Source organism: Euleptes europaea, chromosome 8 (genome assembly GCF_029931775.1).
Source record: "Euleptes europaea isolate rEulEur1 chromosome 8, rEulEur1.hap1, whole genome shotgun sequence".
In the NCBI taxonomy this organism is placed as follows: Eukaryota; Metazoa; Chordata; class Lepidosauria; order Squamata; family Sphaerodactylidae; genus Euleptes; species Euleptes europaea.
Genome location: NC_079319.1, coordinates 10238003 through 10257766, shown reverse-complemented (window position 1 = coordinate 10257766; position 19764 = coordinate 10238003). Strand labels below are relative to the sequence as shown.

The 19764-nt window shown below is 44.9% G+C and overlaps 1 protein-coding gene across 1 annotated transcript in view; it reads left to right on the top strand.

Moving 5' to 3' along the window:
• Positions 1-19764, top strand: part of TG (thyroglobulin) — a 167260-nt gene that overhangs the window by 55388 nt on the left and 92108 nt on the right. Inside the window, exons 23-35 of the mRNA XM_056854657.1 lie at positions 772-894; positions 1944-2059; positions 3055-3163; positions 4268-4465; positions 5242-5409; positions 8269-8334; positions 10645-10725; positions 11974-12111; positions 14194-14370; positions 15079-15190; positions 18479-18558; positions 19134-19277; positions 19380-19394. Of these exons, the coding sequence (XP_056710635.1) occupies positions 772-894; positions 1944-2059; positions 3055-3163; positions 4268-4465; positions 5242-5409; positions 8269-8334; positions 10645-10725; positions 11974-12111; positions 14194-14370; positions 15079-15190; positions 18479-18558; positions 19134-19277; positions 19380-19394 (1527 nt within the window). The remainder of the gene's footprint in view (positions 1-771; positions 895-1943; positions 2060-3054; positions 3164-4267; positions 4466-5241; positions 5410-8268; positions 8335-10644; positions 10726-11973; positions 12112-14193; positions 14371-15078; positions 15191-18478; positions 18559-19133; positions 19278-19379; positions 19395-19764) is intronic.

Here is a 19764-nt window from a genome sequence, read left to right as displayed (position 1 = left end):
CCAAAGACAGGACGTTTTGGAGGAGATTGATTCATAGGGTTGTCATGAGTCGGAAATGACTTGACGGCACTTAACACACACACAGCCAGGTTGATCAGCTAGATTCAAGTCCAGTAGCATCTTTGAAACCAACAAGATTTTCGGGGTATGAGCTTACAAGTGTCAAAGCTCCCTTCGTCAGATACAAGTCGAAATGGGGATCCATGAGTCTTTACATCCCAGTCTGAAGGTGGGAGGGGTGTTGCAAAGAATGGAGTCGGGATGGACATTTCCTGTTGCACCTCTACATCCTGACTCCTTTCTTTGCAACACCCCTCTTACCTTCAGACTGGGATATAAAGACTCACGGATTTCCATTCCTACTTGTAGCTGATGAAGGGAGCTTTGCCTCTCAAAAGCTCATACCCTGAAAATCTTATCGGTCTCTAAGGTGCTTTTAAAGAATTATTTATTTATTTTTGCCATTAAGTCACAGCTGACGTATGGCGACCCCATAGGGTTTTCAAGGTAAGAGATGTTTAGAGGTGGTTTGCCATCGCCTGCCTCCGTGTCACGACCCTGGCATTCCTTGGTGGTCTCCCATCTGAATACTAGCCAGGGCCGACCCCGCTTAGCTTCCAGTGTCCAAATCCTGTGTCCAGACCAAACAGTATCCTAGAGCTGGTTTCCATGTACTACGAGTCAACCGAAAAAAGAAGACAGAAACCTGTTGCCTGAGCTTTTCTGCAGTTGTCTCACCAGTGACCTGGATACGCTTGCATTACGTTTCAGTTCTCCGACGTTTCGAGAGAGTCCCTGCCTCCAAGCTTTCCATCCCGACAGATGAGGCAGAGACGGTTCGGTCTGAAACCATCCAAGGGGAGCCCGACAGCGCACTTTGGCAGTGCATTGCAGGTAAGGAGCGACTTTGCATTTCCTTCCTCTTTGAGGGAAAGGGGATGGCAGGGCTGGTGGAGTTGGGATGTAGATGGATGCTGGTTCTGCTTTCCAGAATTTAGTGTGTACATTCCTCCCTCTGTGAAGATAGTGTCGGACTGCAGTAGAACAGCTAGATTTGAGTCCAGCAGCACCTTAGAGAGCAAACAAGGCTTTGGGGGTATAAGCTTTCAAGTATCAAAAGTCATATACCCCGTAGATCTTGTTGGTCTCTAAGGTGCCACTGGATTCGAATCTAGCTGATCCTCCTTCTGATTCAGTGCCAAACTAGTCACGATGAAGGACATCTAAGTGTTCTGGGTGACTCTCGTCCAGCCTGATTCAGATACAGGCGTGCAGGTAAGAAACTATAGGTTTGTAGTTCGCCTTCCCATTTCAGCTCATTAATCTCCCAGCGAGAGGTGCAGCTCAACAACATTGTTTTTAATGGTTCGTTTTTGGTATAGTACGCAAGTAAAAAGACTACTAGGCCATTTATGCATGGTCAATTTTGATGCTCGCTCAAAGCTCTTTTTTAAAATGCGACTTTAAAAATGCCTATTCACGGTCCCGACACAAAAGGAGAAATTCCACCCCCACCGCTCGCCTGCTCCTTTGTTCCTGTTTGCATAGCCATTAGCATGTGCATAGCTAACCCGCCACTGTTGTTTTGCATGGTTCCTTCAGGGGGATTCTTTGTGGCAAACACCAAAGGTCGCGTTTAATGAGCTCTTTAGTAATGTGAAGCAGGTATGTACCAGCTTCGCAATCACTTCCGAAATGGCGGTTCAGCGTGAAAAATTAAAAAAAATATATGCGGGTAATTCAGCCTGGAACGCGTTGCTAATTACCATGCAAAAATGGCCCTAGAGAATGCTTAACTTCCGGTTAACACTTCCTTCCACCCCTCTTCAAGTTAAAGCCTTTGCTCTATGTGAACATTGGGAGATTTTTTTTTTAGTGTTCAGCATTATACCATAGCTTCTGTTAAGAAATGCTGAGTCTGGTGAATGCTTTTGTATTTTCAGAATGTGAGAAGGATGAGTCGTGTGGGTTTGTCGCATTGTCCACTGCAGGGACAGGAATGTTGTGTGAGCTGTACAGTGCTGCCGAGAGCAATTACAATTGTTCTGCTTCTAGACTGGTAACCAAACTCTGTTGCTTCATGTTCATACTCCAGGGGAATGGAGTTTGGGTGGGCACCTGCCAGCTTTAGGCTTTTGAAGAGTTGCCATCTGTACCATTGGCTTATATTGGGGATGGCCAATTGGCAGACTGTAGACTAGAGTTTGGTGGTCCACAAAGTAATTATCTGGCCTGCAGGTGGTGCTACTAAATATGAATCCAGGTTGTCAAGACCGGCCATCTTTGCGATGAGAGTCCCTTGTAACCTGCAGATTGTATTGCAGGGGTATTTTGATCCTAGGTAGGGTTGCCAACCTACAGATGGGGGTAGAGATCTCCTGGAATCACAGCTGATCCCCAGACAACAGAATTCAGACCTGCTGAAGACAATGGCTGCTTTGGAGGGTAGACACGATAACATTATACATCACTAAGAGAGCCAACATGGAGTAGTGGTTAAGAGTGGTGGACTCTAATCTGGAGAACTGGGTTTGATTTCCCACTCCTCCACATGAGCAGCCACACCTACCTCACAAGGTGTCTGTTGTGGGGAGGGAAGGGGAAGGTGATTGTAAGCCGGCTTGATTCTTCCTTAAGTGGTAGAGAAAGTCGGTATATAAAAACCAACTACTCCTCCTCCTCATCTTCCTCCTCCTCCTTCTTCTTCCTCTTCTTCTTCTTCCTCTTCCTCTTCCTCTTCCTCTTCCCCTTCCCCTTCCCCTTCCTCTTCACCTTCCCCTTCCAAACTCCACCCTACCCAGGCTTTGCCCCCAAACCTCCAATAATTTCCCAACTCAGATTTAGCAACCCTAATCCAACGGGTTCTTATTTGGGGTTGCCATGTTGCGGTCCTGTTGAGCAGTTTGGGGCCAAGGCTTTCTTTATATCCTGTACTAGAATCTGCAGCCTTATCCGATGGAATAGGTAACTGAATAGGAATTCAGTAGGTGGTGTTTAATTTCTCGGCGTGAATTACAGCAGTTTATGCATAACCCGGAAATATCTTTGTTTTAGGCTGAAGGTGTTTTTGACAACTCTGCCACCATGAGCATCACTCAGCTGGACTGCCGGATTAAAGTAAGAAGCCAAGATCAAGACACAGTGAGGGTCTACCAGAAAAAAGGTATGTTCTAAATCCGGCGTGTCGAGCTCAGTTGTTACGAGGGCTGGAAATGACATAAATGTCCCTTGGTGGGGGTGGGCCACGCCTCGTCAGCCCGGATCACGGACCGGAAAAGAGCTCTCAAGGGATTGGATCCAGCCCTCGGGCCTTATGTTGGATCCAGCCCCGTTCTAAATGGCTTAGGGCCAGAATAGACATGAGGAGGATTGCAGACCTCTGTCTGTCTGTGAAAGCCACAGCTTGGATTGGAGCCATGTGAGAAGAGATTTAATCCTTCGGTGTGTGTGTATGTGTGTGTGTGTTAAGTGCAGTCAAGGTACCCTAGCCTGGCTAGCATTTTTGTGGTAAAGTTTGCAGCATACTTACTAATTATACTGTCAGGACATAATCAAGAGATCATTGACACTTAAAAAAACACATAATAACCGTTTCTAAACACAAGCACATGCTTTTGAACACATGAAGCTGCCTTATACTAAATCAGACCCTTGGTCTACTTAGACCAACAGCGGCTCTCCAGGGTCTCAGGCGGAGGTCTTTCACATCACCTACTTGCCTAGTCCGTTTAGCTGGAGATGCCAGGGATTGAACCTGGGACCTTCTGCCTGCCAAGCAGAGGCTCTACCACTGAGCCACAGCCCCTCCCCACAGTCCCTTTTCTATCTGTCTCAATAGTGGTGTCGTGCAGATTGAGTCTGGCTCACTTCTCATTTGCTCCAAGTTTCCATGGGAAAAGTAATCAGTATGCCATGTGGGGCACAAGTAAGAGGAGAGAGGACCTGTCCTCACTCCAGATACTAGGTTCTCTGTCTGGAGAGAATGCTGAAGATACCAGGGATTGAACCTGGGACCTCCTGCATTCCGAGCAGATGCTCTACCACTGAGCCACAGCCCCTCCCCGGATTTTGTTTTGCTGCCTCCTGTGCATGCAACTTCACAACCTTGTAGACAGGTTCAACATCATCTCATCAGTAAGCACGTCCAGGTTAAAGGTCAATCGCTTTCTAGAGATTTGAAGAAGCAACCTGGCAATTGCCTTTTCCACCTGCCCATGATGTCTTGCTGGGCTCCTTTCAGAACACGATCTCCCTCTCTTCTTCCCAGGGCAAGAATTCACAATAGCTGGAGCCAAGACCTTTGAGAGGACTGATTTCCAGGATGTTGTTTCTGGCGTGTACCGGAACCTGGTCCTGCCAGCAGCTGGGACATCTTTGACAGATGTTCATCTCTTCTGCCGCCAAGCCTGCACCCAAGACGCCTGCTGTGATGGATTTATCTTAAGCCGGATCATTCTGGATGGAGGTAACTGGGTTCAGACTACAGGTGCCGATGAGAAAGTATATCCTACTTGATGGGAGCATTTTGTCTTTTTGTTTTTAAAAAAGCATATGAGAGAAGATATAATCGCTCTTGTTGATCCTGTCTTGAGTAGTTTCCTCAGGACAACTTGTTATGATATTTATTTAGAATATTAGAATTTCCTCTGCCTCCTCTTCAGAGTTCTGCTTGAGGCATTAGACCTCAGCAGCATCAAAACTATCCATAAAACAGAGCAGACCATGAACTTTTAATTAAAAGCCTGGGTAAAAAAAATGTGTTTTAGCCTGGTTCCTGGATGAAAGGGGGAGAGCATTCCAAAGGCGAGGTGCCACCACAGAAAATGCCCTGCCTTTAGTTGCTACCTGCCTCACCTTGCGAGCCAGTGGGGTGGAGTGGTTAGGAGCAGTGGACTCTAATCTGGAGAACTGGGTTTGGTTCCCCACTCCTCCACATGAAGCCTTCCGGGTGACCTCAGGCTAGTCACAGTTCTCTCTGAACTCTCTCAGCCCCACCTACCTCACAAGGTGTCTGTTGTGGGGAGAGGAAGGGAAGGAGATTGTAAGCTGGTTTGATTCTCCTTAAAAAGGTAGGAAAAAATGGGGGGTATAAAAACCAACTCTTCTTCTTCTTTGAAGGCAAGGGCACAGAGAACAGGGCTTGAGAGGCAGATCTTAACTGGCGGGCTGGACAGTATGGGAGGAGATGGTACTACTCCAGTAAAACCAGAGAACTGTAATACTTTCCTCAACTTTATCCAGGTAGCATCTTGTGCGGGCTTATGAGCTACCCAGATGTGTTAATCTGCAATATTAAAGAGTGGGATGGAACCACAACCCGTGGGAGAGGAGAACAGTGTCAAAGAGAGAAATACGCTGAAGAAAGGAAGCAGTACACATTCCACCTGGGAGGTCAGGTGCTCACAGGAAGTAAGTGCTCTTGTTTCCCGGTGCCAGGATGCACCAATGTGGCTAGAGCTTCTATGTTTCCTATTCTCATGTTGTATATCAATATGTTCAGAAATTCATATAACAATTATCCACAAAAGATACTGCAGGTAAGTACAATGTATACAAGATGATTTCCGAATTGTGCATAGAACAGTCCCAATGTGTTTGATATGAGTTCTTCTTCTGTATGTGTACTGGTGTATGTATACTGGTTTACAGTATGTTTACTGGTGTACACCAGTATACATACAGAAGAAGAACTCATATCAACCACATTGGGACAGTTCTATGGACAATTCAGAAATCATCTTGTATACATTGTACTTTCCTGCGGTATCTTTTGTGGATAATAGTTACATAAATTTCTTAACATATTGATATACAACAATTGTTTAGATTTTTTGTCATATATAGTTTTGGTCACTGTGTTGTTTTTTGCTACTAATTTCTGCAGTCAGCATAGGGTTATTTTTGTATTTAACTGCTATTCTCATGTAGCATCTGCTCTTGTCTGTTCCTTGAAAAATACGGTGATCCCCTCCTTCTCTCTCTTGGCACTTAACATTTCCTTTAAAGTTTATTTAATTAATTAATTAGGGCTTTTTGTGGTGGTACTCACCAGTACTTACTGGCACCTTTTGGGGGAGGCCCTCTCCCAAGCCCTGAGGGAGGAATGGATGGAAATAGGTACAGCATTATATATGAGTACCAGCACTTTTTTTTAAAAAAAGGAAAAAAGCACTGAATAAAAATATTTTGAGACTGCCCTTCCCGAAGGATCAAGATGACTCACAATTAGGGTTGCCAGGTCCTTCTCTGTCACCGGCGGCAGGTTTTTGGGGCAGAGCCTGAGGAAGGTGGGGTCTGGGGAGGGGAGGGACTTCAAGGCCATAGAGTCCAATTGCCAAAGCAGCCATTTTCTCCAGGTGAACTGATCTCTATTGACTGGAGATCAGTTGTAATAGCAGGAGATTTCCAGCTACTACCTGGAGGTTGGCAACCCTACTCACAATGAAAAACAATGTCACATGCAAACAGACAAACAAACAAAACCCCCATGAGCTCTGCCTGGTGTTCAAGAAAGTGAAATTGTGCCTGTATGTTACAACCAATATCAATGCATACATTAAAAAAGAGCAACCCATACATAAATAAATCAATGTGGTCAGTTCTCAGTATTAACAGAAAGTTTTCTCAAACAGGTCAGCCTTACAGATCTGATGAAACAGTACATAAGAACATGGGTCAGACCAAGGTCCATCAAGTCCAGCAGTCTGTTCACACAGTGGCCAACCAGGTGCTTCTAGGAAGCCCCCAAACAAGACGACTGCAGCAGCATTCGCCTGCCTGCCTTCCACAGCACCTAATATAATAGAGTTACATTGCCTTTGGTAACTCTTTCCATAACCAGAGAGCAAGGCCAAAGAGAGCAGGGTTCCTAGTAAACACCTGTTGGACTTCCTGAGAGGAAGGAAACTGGCAACCCATGAAGCTGCTTCAATACTGTAATAATACGATCATCATGATCTGCTCATATAAGCAGATGAGCAGCCTTATTTGGGACCGGCAGTAGCTTCTGACTAGTTTTCAAGGGAAGCCCCCGCATCTAGCGCATGACAGTAATCTAGCCTAGAGGGTCCACTGGCATGGATCAATGTGGCAAGATCAGCCGCATTCCAAATCTTTGGTGGACCAAGGGTCTGATTCAGTATAAGGCAGCTTCATGTGTTCAGTCAAGTTAGGCCAGGTTGTATTTTAACTATTTCCTATGCTGATTTTCTTCCTTGTTTTGAAATCCTGACGGAAGTCGGTTTCAGGTAGCCAGCTCAAGGTTGACTCAGCCTTCCATCCTTCCGAGGTCGGTAAAATGAGTACCCAGCTTGCTGGGGGTAAAGTGTAGATGACTGAGGAAGGCAATGGCAAACCACCCCATAAACATAGACTGCCTAGTAAATGTCGGGATGTGACGTCACCCCATGGGTCAGAAATGACCCAGTGCTTGCACAGGGGACTACCTTTACCTAACCTGGGCCGTGCTCCATAGAAATGGAAACCGTATTCTCTGACCCATTTCAAGCTACCCTCTAAGCCTCAGTTTGGAAGTTTGTGAATGAGCTGCAAAAGCGCACCTCTTCCTTTCCTCTTCCATGTCACCTCCTGTTTGGTTCTAGCCACAGTCAGCTGTGGCGTCTCAACCGGCAAACCGTTGTTAACACCACCACTCCGCGCTAGAATCAGAAAACCATAGGTTCATGTGGAGTTCTGGTTACAGAGGTTGATAGTTTACTGATTCATATTATCACCAGCTAACTACGATTAGCATTGAACAGGAAACTGAAAAGGAAGCCACATGCAAGAGGGGTGAAGGAGCGTGAGATAACATGATTCGTTTCTGGTCTTCGAAACCATGGTTTGGAGGATCATAAAGACTGAGACTTCGGGTCTTTAATCCTGCACCCATTTAGATAACCAACAAATGGATTATTCCCCCCTTCCAATTCTCATTTATAACGAGACTGTATCAATCCCTGACAGTAAGAACTGTTGGAAATGGTGGTGGTCACTAGGGCTGACCACCATCTTGTACAATAAGGTTGCCAACCTCCGGGTGGTGGCTGGAGATCTCCCGCTATTACAACTGATCACCAGGTGATAGAAATCCGTTCCCCTGGAGAAAATGGCTGCTTTGGCAATTGGACTCTATGGCATTGGAGTCCCTCCCCTCCCCAAACCCCGCCCTCCTCAGACTCCACCCCCCAAAATCTCCAGGTCTTTCCCAACCTGGAGCTGGCAACCCTATTGTATGACGAAGTAAATTATATTTCCTTTTTCCATCAGCTTCTGGGGCCAGAGAAGGAAAGGATGATTCTTTCATCAGCTTTCAGCGTGTTTATCTATGGAGAGGTGAGTGGTTGTTGTTTTTTAATGTCACTTCTGGAAGGAATATTGCATAGCATAGTTCTATACCAGCAGAATTCAGTCCTTGGTGGAAAGTGTAGTCAAGTGGCAGCTGACCTATATTGACCCCCATAGGGTTTTCAAGACAAACAGAGGTGGTTTGCCATTGCCTGCCTCTGTGTAGTGACCCTGGACTTCCTTGGTAGTCTCCCATCCAAGTATGAACCCTTCTTAGATTCCAAGATCTGGCAAGATTGGGTTAGCCTGGTCCTTAAAAAAATCACTGTACCTGTTATGCATACACTTGTAAACTGGAATACCTTTGACAAACAGCTTCCTGTGAGCTTTAGCATCAAACCAAATGACCATGGAAACATTGTTCACAATGAAGAAGCACCAAGGTACACAGAAACATAGAGTTGGAAGGGACCACCAGGGTCATCTAGTCCAACCCCCTGCACAGTGCAGGAAATTCACAACTACCTCCCCCCCACACACCCCTAGTGACCCCTACTCCATGCCCAGAAGATGGCCATGATGACCTCCCTCTCATGAACTGCCTAAAGTCACAGGATCAGCATTGCTGACAGATGGCCATCTAGCCTCTGCTTAAAAACCTCCAGGGAAGAAGAGCTCACCACCTCCCGAGGAAGCCTGTTCCACTGAGGAACCACTCTGTTAGAAAATTCCTCCTAATGTAGACGGAAACTCTTTTGATTTAATTTCAACCTGCTGGTTCTAGTCCGACCTTCTGGGGCCTAGTGTTTGTTTTAACTTTGCTCCCTGCACCAAACCTTGCTTGCTATTTAGCTTGTTTGGGGACAGGTGTGAAAGATCAGCAGGTAAATGCCTCTCCTTCCTGCTCATTTACATTACATCAGCAAACATGTTTGGGATCCTGTAGTTGTCACGGTGATGTATTGTTCTTAGGGTTGCCAGGTCCCTCTGCCACCGGTGGGAGGCTTTTGGAGCAGAGCCTGAGAAGGGGGAGGGTCTAGGAGGGGAGGGGCTTCAATGCCATAGAGTCCAATGGCCAAAGCAGCCATTTTCTCCAGGTGAACTGATCTCTATAGGCTGGAGATCAGTTGTAATAGATGCCAATGTTTTAAGAGTATGCCTCTAACCATAGGAGTGGCTGTTGTATATTGTAACGCAAATTAAATTCTAGATTCTTGTATTTTTTTTCCCTAAAAGCTCTGATCGTGATTTAATTCTAGCCCTGTTGGTTGCGTCATAAATTACCTTATTTGGATAGTGTCTTGCGTTTCCTATTTTAGCTGTTTTGCTGCTTTATTGTATTCCGAAGTTTCTCTGGCATTTCTTTTAAGTCAAAAACTGACTGTATGGTAAATTATTTTTAAGATGAGTCTGGTGAAATGATGTATAATGTAGCAAGGAATTCCGATCTATTGTTTTTTTTGTATGGTCGGACGTTTAAAGATCCACCTTGCTTTTTGTATATTACCATATCAAGAAAGGAAATTTGTTCTGTGTGCCCCTCGCATTAATGCATATATTTTGTATCACAGGATTGTTGGTGAATGATAACTTAGTAAACATATTTATAGGATAGATGTTACCAGTATCTCTTTGATTTTACTGCTGTTCTTTGTTGGCTAAGTTCCTGGAGGTTGGCAACCCTACTCAAGGGGGATAGTAGAAAGCTGAGTGGGTTTGAAGAATCCCACAGAGAAGGCATAAACCAGGGATCCCCCAACATTTATTGAGCTGGCGGGCACCTTTGGGTGACGATTGTTAAACCAGTGAGCGTTTGTCCAGTGGAGAGGGCTGTATGGGGAGGTGAAATTGTCCAGCTCCCCTTCTCAAGCACTCCATTGGCACGATCCCTGGTTGTCTGATGGGACCACAGGCGGGCAGCCTGGGCAGCTGGATTGGGTGAGAGGTTGCATGTTCAACAACCTTGTGAGCATGTGATTCTTCATCCAGCTAAGCATCCCTGTGCAGAAGCCCACTTCTGTGTGTATGTGTAGGGTTGCCAGCTCTGAGTTGGGAAAGACCTGGAGATTTTGAGGGTGGAGCCTATGGGTTTGGGGAGGGGAAGGACTTCAATGCCCTAGAGTCCAATTGCCAAAGTGGCCATTTTCTCCAGGGGAACTGATCTCTGTCTCCAGGAGTTCAGTGGTAATAGCGGGAGATCTCCAGCTACCACCTAGAGGTTGGCAAATGGCAACCCTATCTGTGTGTATGGCTGTGTGGCTGTGTATGGTTGCGTGTATGGCTGGATCGGTGTGTTTGCATTCCAGGGAAAAATGGCACCAGGAGTGTGTCTGAAATTTCATTCTGCTTGCCTTCTAGATTCTGATATGGTTACTCGAATGCGATCCAGGGTGTGTGATGCTGCAGTTGCCCCAACGCAAACAGAGCCGCTATTGGCAGGTACTGGTATATCAAGATAGATTTAACGTGTGTTTGATTTAGTGAAATATTTTTCAGAATAATATATATGTATCCTAATGTTTCTCCTTTTAACTGAGGAGGAGGAATGAAACCTGACTTTCAGTAAAATGACACATATTTCCCTTGCCGATATTCCTCATTTTTTAATTCATGCTTGAATAGGTCATTATAATAGTATGGTATAGTGGACAGCGGGGTGGACTAGGACCTTGGACAACCCTGGCAGATAGATCTTGTCACTGGCTGGTGTTATGCACATCTGGAAATATTGATAATTTTACAACAGATGCTTGTGTGAGCAACTTGCCATGCTAAAAGACCCATGATTGGTGTTATTACTTTACATCTGGCCAGAATGGTGTAGTGGTTAAGAGCAGTGGTTTGGAGCGGTGAACTCTGATCTGGGGACCCGGGTTTGATTCCCCACTCCTCCACATGAGCGGCAGAGGCTAATCTGGTGAACTGGGTTTGTTTCCCTGCTCCTACACACGAAGCCAGCTGGGTGACCTTGGGCAAGTTACAGCTCTGTTAAAGCTATCTCAGCCCCACCTACCTCACAGGCTGTCGGTTGTGGGGAGGGGAAGGGAAGGTGATTGAAAGCCGGTTTGAGTCTCCCTTAAGTGGTAGAGAAAGTCAGCATATAAAAACCAACTCTTCTTCTTCTTCACACAAGACATCAGGTTTTCCCATTTCCGAATGTGTTTTTAATAATCATGTTTTATATATATGACCACTGAGGAAGGCTCAAGAGGCTGAAATGCATATGGTCTATTGGTCATTTTTATTACGTGTTATCATCAACTGCTTCATAGTTGCTGTTAATGAATATGAATCAATTAAATAATGCTGTTGGCCAGCAGGAGTTATTCTATTACACACAATGGGGCCACAAAAGCAAAACAGAACCAATAAAACGCTATAAAGCACAAAAGACAATGCATTTATTCAACCAAGTTATTTTGCAATGAACAGGGGATAAACAACTGCTTATTAACTACCAGCACAATCGACTTGGAATATATCTTGTGCAATCCCTATTGATGCTCAAGGAGCACTGAGAAAAACCACATTTACATGACAGCATTGTGTGAATTTACTACTTGAGGGCTTGTTGGCCACTGTGTGAACAGACTGCTGGACTTGATGAATTATTTTCTAAGAACATTCCATTTGACTTAATTCTTTCTCTTTCTGGTTCCTCCCGGCTGTCCAATTGGCATTGATCAGATTCTACACTGGAACGTTTTACCTTGATGGAAAACAGCCAAATCCATATCGACCCACACCGTTCTCTTCCTTCCCAAGAGTACTGGATCTTCAAGCACACATACTCAGCGGAACAGGCCCGCCTCTGGTGTCTCACACGTAAGAGAACTAATCTCTCACCTTAACCACTTGGATAATCCAGACTACAGGAGGGCCTTCACCTTGATGCGATGTAACGTTCTCCCTTCAGCTATTTTGGAAGGGAGATACAAAAAGTTCCCTTATGGTGAACATTTATGCCCCTGTTCTGATGGGAGTATAGAGACCCTCGAACATGTCATGTTTGACTGTAAAATTTATAGTAAGATACGAGAAGCCATTTCCTCTGTAATAGCTGGTTTCCCAGGGAGATCCAGAGCAATCCGTCTCTCTAACATGCTCCCAGTTAAGGACATGGAGCTAACCTTTAAAGTGGCCAAAGATGGATGGCGAGCTATGAGGACTAGACGTGTCTGGGGTGAACACAATGGTTGAGTGATTTTAGACTTATATTTATGTTGATTCCAATTATGTATTATATTTTAAAATCGTGCTCTCAACGGCTTTTTATGAGTGAGTAATTACTCGTGACAAGTATTTATTGGGGTATATACTTGCTATCCTTTTTATGTATGTATATGTATATTTATGTATATCTTTTATTTGCTGGTCTTGGACCGTTATTGATTGATTGAATCTCTCATCTGGACTCTCGTGGGCAGATTCTATGGCTCTTAATTACACTGCAATCCTGTACAGACTTATTCGAGTCAAAGCCCATCGAATTCATTGGGTTTAGACTCGAGCCAAGTCTGCATAGGTTTGCACTGTTAGTCAGCAATTTTAGACATCTAGAATTTCTGCAACACTACCAAGAGAGGGATGCAAACCAAAAGCTGAATAACAGCAGCAGCAACAACAACAATAATAGTGTTCTCCAGAGCTGAAACAAAAATTTCATATGTCTCTGATACTGTGTAAAATTGGGGAGAGAATTTCCACCCCTCAAAAATTTGATTAGGCACTGATTAGAACAGGGTGCTCTCAAACATCCATATTCATTTAATGCTAGGGTTGCCAACTCCAGGTTGGGAAAGTCCTCGAGATTTGGGGGTGGAGCTTGGTGGAGGTGGGCTTTGGAAAGGGGAGGGGCCTCAACAGAGTGTAATGCCATAGAGTCTGCCCTCCATAGAGTCTGCCCTTTCATCAGGATGTCAGTTGTAATTCCAGGAGATCTCGACCCCCACCTGGAGGCTGGCAACTCTATTTAATGCATCTCTCAGTCATCAAAAAGTGAGGTTCAGCCTAGGTGTTGGGATTTGTGGTGGGAAATGCCATCAAATCACAGCCAACTTATGGCAACCCTGTAGGGTTTTCACTCTGTTGCTTGAATGCCATCAAATCACAGCCAACTTATGGCAACCCTGTGGGGTTTTCACTCTGTTGCTTTCACTCTGTGGTTTGAAGCCTGCACCCCAGACCACTGAGGATCATCCGGGCCTGTAGGGCTTTCAAGGCAAGAGATGTTCAGAGGTGGTTTGCCATGGCCCTGCTCTGTGTAGCAACCCTGGACTTCCTTGGAGGTCTCCCATCCAAGCATCTGGAGTAGTAATTCCAGGTTGATCCTGCTTAGCTTATGAGATCCAACAAGATCAGGCTAGCCTGGGCCACCTAGCTCAACTGATGATGGGAATAGTCAGTGCTTAAAATGGAGAAATTTGACTATTGAGTTTCAAGATTATTTTTCTTTTTGTGGAGAGGCAGAGAATGATCAGTAAGAAGAAACTTTGGGGAAAGGGAAGGTGTTAAAGCTGGATCAGGCAAGGTCACACAATAGCAGGAAACTATAGGGGAGGTGTGGGGAATGTGGAACACATTTTGGACAACAATTTCTGGATTTCTATGGGAGCCAGCATGGTGTAGTGGTTAAGAATGGTGGTTTGGATCTGGAGAACCGAGTTTGATTTCCCACTCCACATGAGTGGCGGACATTAATCTGGTGAACTGGATTTGTTTCCCCACTTCTACACATGAAGCCAGCTGGGTGACCATGGGCTAGTCACACTCTTTCAGTCCCACCTGCCTCAAAAGGTGTCTGTTGTGGGGAAGGGAAGGTGATTGTAAGCCAGTTTGATTCTTCCTTAAGTGATAGAGAAAGTAGGCATATAAAAACCACCTCCTTCTTCTTGTTGTCCTTTCTAGGTTGTTCAGAAGATGAATTCTGTCATCTGGCTGATATTCCGAATGTGACAACCCAAACATACTTTACTTGCACCCTCTATCCTGTGGCCCAGGTCTGTGATAATACCGTCAACAGCATCCATGAGAACTGCAGCACTGTGTTACCTCAGAAGCCAAACATTTTATTTCAGAAAATGGGTGAGTTTAGGCCATATCTGTCAGTCACATCACAGCCGTATCGTTGCAAGAGTGAACCAACATCTCTGCTTTTCAAATGAAAGGTGTCAACGGTAGAGAAGTTACGGTAATTCTTTGAATCAGTTCTGTGAGTTGCTGAGAGAGAGATTGAAAGGTTGAGCTACAAACTACGCAATATAACAAAACAATCACATTTATTTCAAGGTGTACACAGGAACATTGTTAAAAACACAGGGCCTGGAATACAGGCTACATATAAACATCAGTTATAAAATTCTTATGTGCAGTTGATATAACAATGTAAATGGCCAATGCTTGACTAGACGCATTTCAGCCTGCGTAGGCCTTCCTCAGTAGTCATAAATACATAAAAATTATAAAAACACATCCAGAAATAAACTTTATGAAATATTTTTATCTGAAAATAGAAAACCATAAGGGAGACAAAAAAGACAGAACTTAATAAGAACAGAAGAAAAGCTCTGCTGGATCAGGCTAAGGTCCATCAAGTCCAGCAGTTTGTTCACACAGTGGCCAGCCAGGGGCCTTGAGGAAGCCACAAACAAGACTACTGCAGCAGCACCATCCTGCCTGTGTTTCACAGCACCTAAGATAATAGACATGCTTCTCTGATCCTGGAGAGAATAGGTATGCATCATGCATCATTTTAAACCTAATAGTTTTCCATCATTCTTCTTTGTTTTGCAGTGTCTCTAGAAGGGAGCATAAAGAACTTTTACACCCGTTTACCTTTCCGTAAAGTTTCAGGAATCTCTGTGAGAAACAAAATGGATGTCTCCGGGAAGGCTGTTGGAGACGGGTCAGTTTCTTTTCTGTTCTGCTTTGCTAACAAAGGGGGGAAAGGTGAAACCTGAGTGAGCCCTGGTGTGGCCATGCCAGCAGAGGCCAAGTAAAGAATTGAGGGGAACGTTTCATCTAGTGCTGATCCAGCACTGTTATCTGTACTTTCAGTTGAAGTCTCCAAAAGTCTGCATTCCTCACCTCATAGGGCAAACTAACCTTGAACACATAGCCTGTTTTCTTAAACATAGCCGGCAGTGATTCTTCTTACGACTAGTAGATTCCTTTTCTATCGGCTACAGTTCGATGCGGCATCATCATCGTGTAACTGATGTAAAAGTTCTACAAGATCATGATGTCAGTTTGCCTATGTATGCTTATGCTTTCCCCTGTAGTTAGCTGCCTTTTATGCACAGGTTATTTCTGCAGCAATCCCCACCCCCCCGCAACTACTTTGGGGCTTCATTTTCATTATGCATGTCTTTTCCGACCTTCAGAAGTCACTTCGTACTCTCCCCACATTTTCTCCACATTTTCTGGCTTCTGCCAGAAACAACATCCAGAAAACATGGGGAAAATGCGGGGAGAGAGTGAAGTGACTTCTAAAGGTCGGGAAAGACGTGCATAATGAAAACAAAGCCCTGAAGTAATCGGGGGGGGGGGTGATCGCCATGGAAGCAACCCATGCACAAAAGACCAGCGTCATGAACTTTCTTAGGAATAGATGCTCATCTGTTCCAGTTGTACTGTTCCAGTAATGATTTGGACCCCTTCTTTGAACCCAACTAAAACTAGTCATTTCCCCGTCACCAGCATGGGTCTTTTTCTTTGATCTGAGTAACTTTAAAAATCTTTCTTGTACAAGAAGTATACTCAAACCATGGGCTGGCAGGGGCCTTTGGATCTCCTCCAGAGTTGAGGACACATCTTGCGTACACCAAGCCGCTTCTAGGCTACCCAATAAACTCACCCCCCCCAACATATATACTTCATTATCCAGGATAGTGTGCCAAGAGAGTAAGGACATGCAATGGGTCTAAGCTACAAGAAGCTATCTTATGCAGAGTCAGACCAAGAACATAAGAAAGGCCCTGCTGGATCAGATCAAGGCCCATCAAGTCCAGCAGTCTGTTCACACAGTGGCCAACCAGGTGCCTTTAGGAAGCCACAAACAAGACGACTACAGCAGCACCATCCTGCCTGTGTTCCACCTCACCCAAAATAATAGGCATGCTCCTCTGATACTAGAGAGAATAGGTATGCAGCATGACTAGTATCCATTCTAACTAATAGCCATGAATACCCCTCTCCTCCATGAATATGTCCACTCCCCTCTTAAAGCCCTCCAGGCTGGCAGCCATCACCACATCCTGGGGCAGGGAGTTCCACAATTTAACTATGTGTTGTGTGAAAAAATACTTCCTTTTATCTGTTTTGAATCTCTCGCCCTCCAGTTTTAGCAGATGACCCTGTGTTCTAGTATTATGGGAGAGGGAGAAAAACTTCTCCCTGTCCACTCTCTCCAAACCATGCATAATTTTATAGACCTCTATCATGTCTCCCCTCAGCCGCCTTCTTTCCAAGCTAAACAGCCCTAAGCGTCTTAACCACTCCCCATAGGACAGTTGCTCTAGTCCCCGAATCATTTTGGTTGCTCTTTTCTGCACCTTCTCAAGCTCTGTAATATTCTTTTTAGGTGTGGTGACCAGAACTGTACACAGTATTCCAAGTGTGGTCTCACCATAGATTTGTACAAGGGCAGTATGATATCAGCAGTTTTATTCTCTATTCCTCGTCTAATTATGGCCAGCATAGAGTTTGCCTTTTTTACAGCAGCCGCACACTGGGTTGACATCTTCATTGAGCTATCCACTACCACCCCAAGATCCCTTTCTTGGTCTGTCGCTGCCAGCACAGATCCCATCAGTGTATATGTGAAGTTGGGATTTTTTGCCCCAATATGCATCACTTTACACTTGCTCACATTGAATCTCATTTGCCATTTTAATGCCCATTCTTCCAGTACGCAGAGATGCTTCTGGAGCTCTTCACAGTCCGATTTTGTTTTAACCACCCTAAATAGTTTGGTGTCATCTGCAAACTTGGCTACTTCACTGTTTAACCCCAACTCCAGGTCATTGATGAACAGGTTGAAAAGCACCGGTCCCAACACAGATCCCTGAGGCACCCCACTCCTCACATCCCGCCATTGTGAGAACTGACCATTGATTCCTACCCTCTGCTTCCTGTTTTGCCAGCTCTCAATCCATAAGAGGACTTGTCCTCTTATACCGTGACTATGAAGTGTGCTTAGCAGTCTTTGGTGGGGGACTTTGTCAGAAGCTTTTTGGAAATCCAATACACAATGACCACAGGCTCATTCCTGTCCACATGCTTATTGACGCTTTCAAAAAACTCTAATAGGGTTAGTGAGACAGGACCTACCCTTACAGAAGCCATGTTGGGTTTTGCCCAGCAGACCTTGCCCTTCTATGTGCTTGACAATTCTATCTTTAATAATGCTTTCCACTAATTTACCCGGAACAGACGTTAAGCTAACTGGCCTGTAATTTCCTGGGTCCCCCCTGGAACCTTTTTTATAAATGGGTGTTACATTGGCCATTCTCCAGTCCTCTGGTACAGAGGCTGATCGAAGGGACATATTACATATCTTTGTTAGAAGTTCAGCAATTTCCCGTTTGAGTTCTTGAAGAACCCTAGGATGAATACCATCTGGTCCCTGTGACTTGTTAGTTTGCAGTTTGTCTAGACGTTCTAGGACTTCCTGCCTTGTTACCACTATTTGCCTCAGTTCCTCATTTTCCCAATAGGCCATCTTGGCCAATGCTTTGACTGTCAGTAACTCTCTTGTTGCCTAGACCTGGATGGCCCAGGTTAGCCTGATCTTGGAAGCTAAGCAGGGTTGGCCTTCTTAGTACTTGGATAGAAGACCTCCAAGAAAGTCCAGGGTCGCTATGCAGAGGTAGGCAATGTATTTTCAAGGCAACAGACAGACGGAAGTGGTTTGCCTTTGCCAGCCATCAAGCTAGCAAGGGCAGACGGTAGGTGGCCCTTCACGAACCCCATCCATTCTGTTCCAGCCTCTGCCCTTCGCCTAGCGGGGCAATAAGATAGCCTGAGAAAAGTAGCTTAGCAGATCTACAGCAGCCTGCTAATCTTATGATTCAGGTGGCTGATCCACATTGACAGAGGATGGCCGGGCACAGGCTGTTTAAACAAGTCAGATACGAAATGATCTCAACTCTTTTTGTTTTTTTAAAAAAAACATAAATATGCTTTCCCTCAGGTTCTTGGACTGTGAACGCCTCTGTGACACGGATCCTTGTTGCACGGGCTTCGGACTTTTAAATGCTTCCCAAGGAACAGGTATTAATTACTGATGATGACAGATGTTTATGTTCCCACGATAACTTGGAACCCTGTGAGTCTTATTTAGCTAAGGGCCTAACTATGCGAGACACGTTATGTGAGTCATAACTATACAAGGCATGGTAATCCGCAGGGATCTAGGTAAAAAGTAAAGGTAAAGGTAGTCCCCTGTGCAAGTACTGGGTCAATACTGGCCCATGGGGTGACGTCATATCATGACATTTACTAGTCAGAATATGTTTATGGGGTAGTTTGCCATTGCCTCCCCCAGTTGTCTGCATTTGACCCCCAGCAGGCTGAGCGCTCATTTTACTGACCTTGGGAAGATGGAAGGCTGAGTCAACCTTGAACTGGCTATCTGAACTCGACTTGCAGCGGGATTAAACTCAGGTCGTGAGCAGAGCTTTGACTACAGTACTGCAGCTTACCACTCGGAACCATGGGGTTCCTAGACACTTTGCAAATGATGAAACAGAAGCCAAGTTCTGCCCTGTAGGCCTACAGTCTAAGGAATCTCTAGTCTGCCTAAATACTTACAAAGTGACTACCCTAGATCTGTCTCCTCTCTGCAGATGGCAAAGTGTTGTGCTTGACTCTGAACAGTCTGGGAATCCAAACCTGCAGTGAAGAACTGAGAAATGTCTGGCATGTTTCAAACTGTTCGTCTCTGGAAACAGAAGCCAGGATCCATCCCTTTGGCTGGTACCAAAAAGGAGGTAAACAGGAAATCTGATAATTTGCCAGTATTTGAGTAATTTTTTTAAAAAATGATTATGGATATGTGTGCAGGTGGCAACGAGGGCAAATTTGCATGTGAGCCGAACTGACCGGCTGTTCATGAAATTCTATTAACATTAATATATTAGCATAAATTATTATATAAGAGTTTCCCTCTTCCCACTTACACTTCTTATCCAGTTGAACCTGATCTATGAGATTTCTGATGTACACTCCAAGTAGGGGGTTCACACTTAGGAGGTGAACCCCATCCCGCATCAGTGATGCCCATGCACATGGGGAGGGGTCTTTAAAAATGCCATGGTGCACACTGAAGCAACCCCACTGGAAAATTGCTCCCAAATGTGGAGGATGGGGGGAAAGTTTATTTTTTAACTTGCATGGATGCGTACTTATGTAATTGGTTGATTGTACACAAAGAACCCCAAGGCTTTCCCAAGGTTTGCTGATGCCCACCTAGCATGA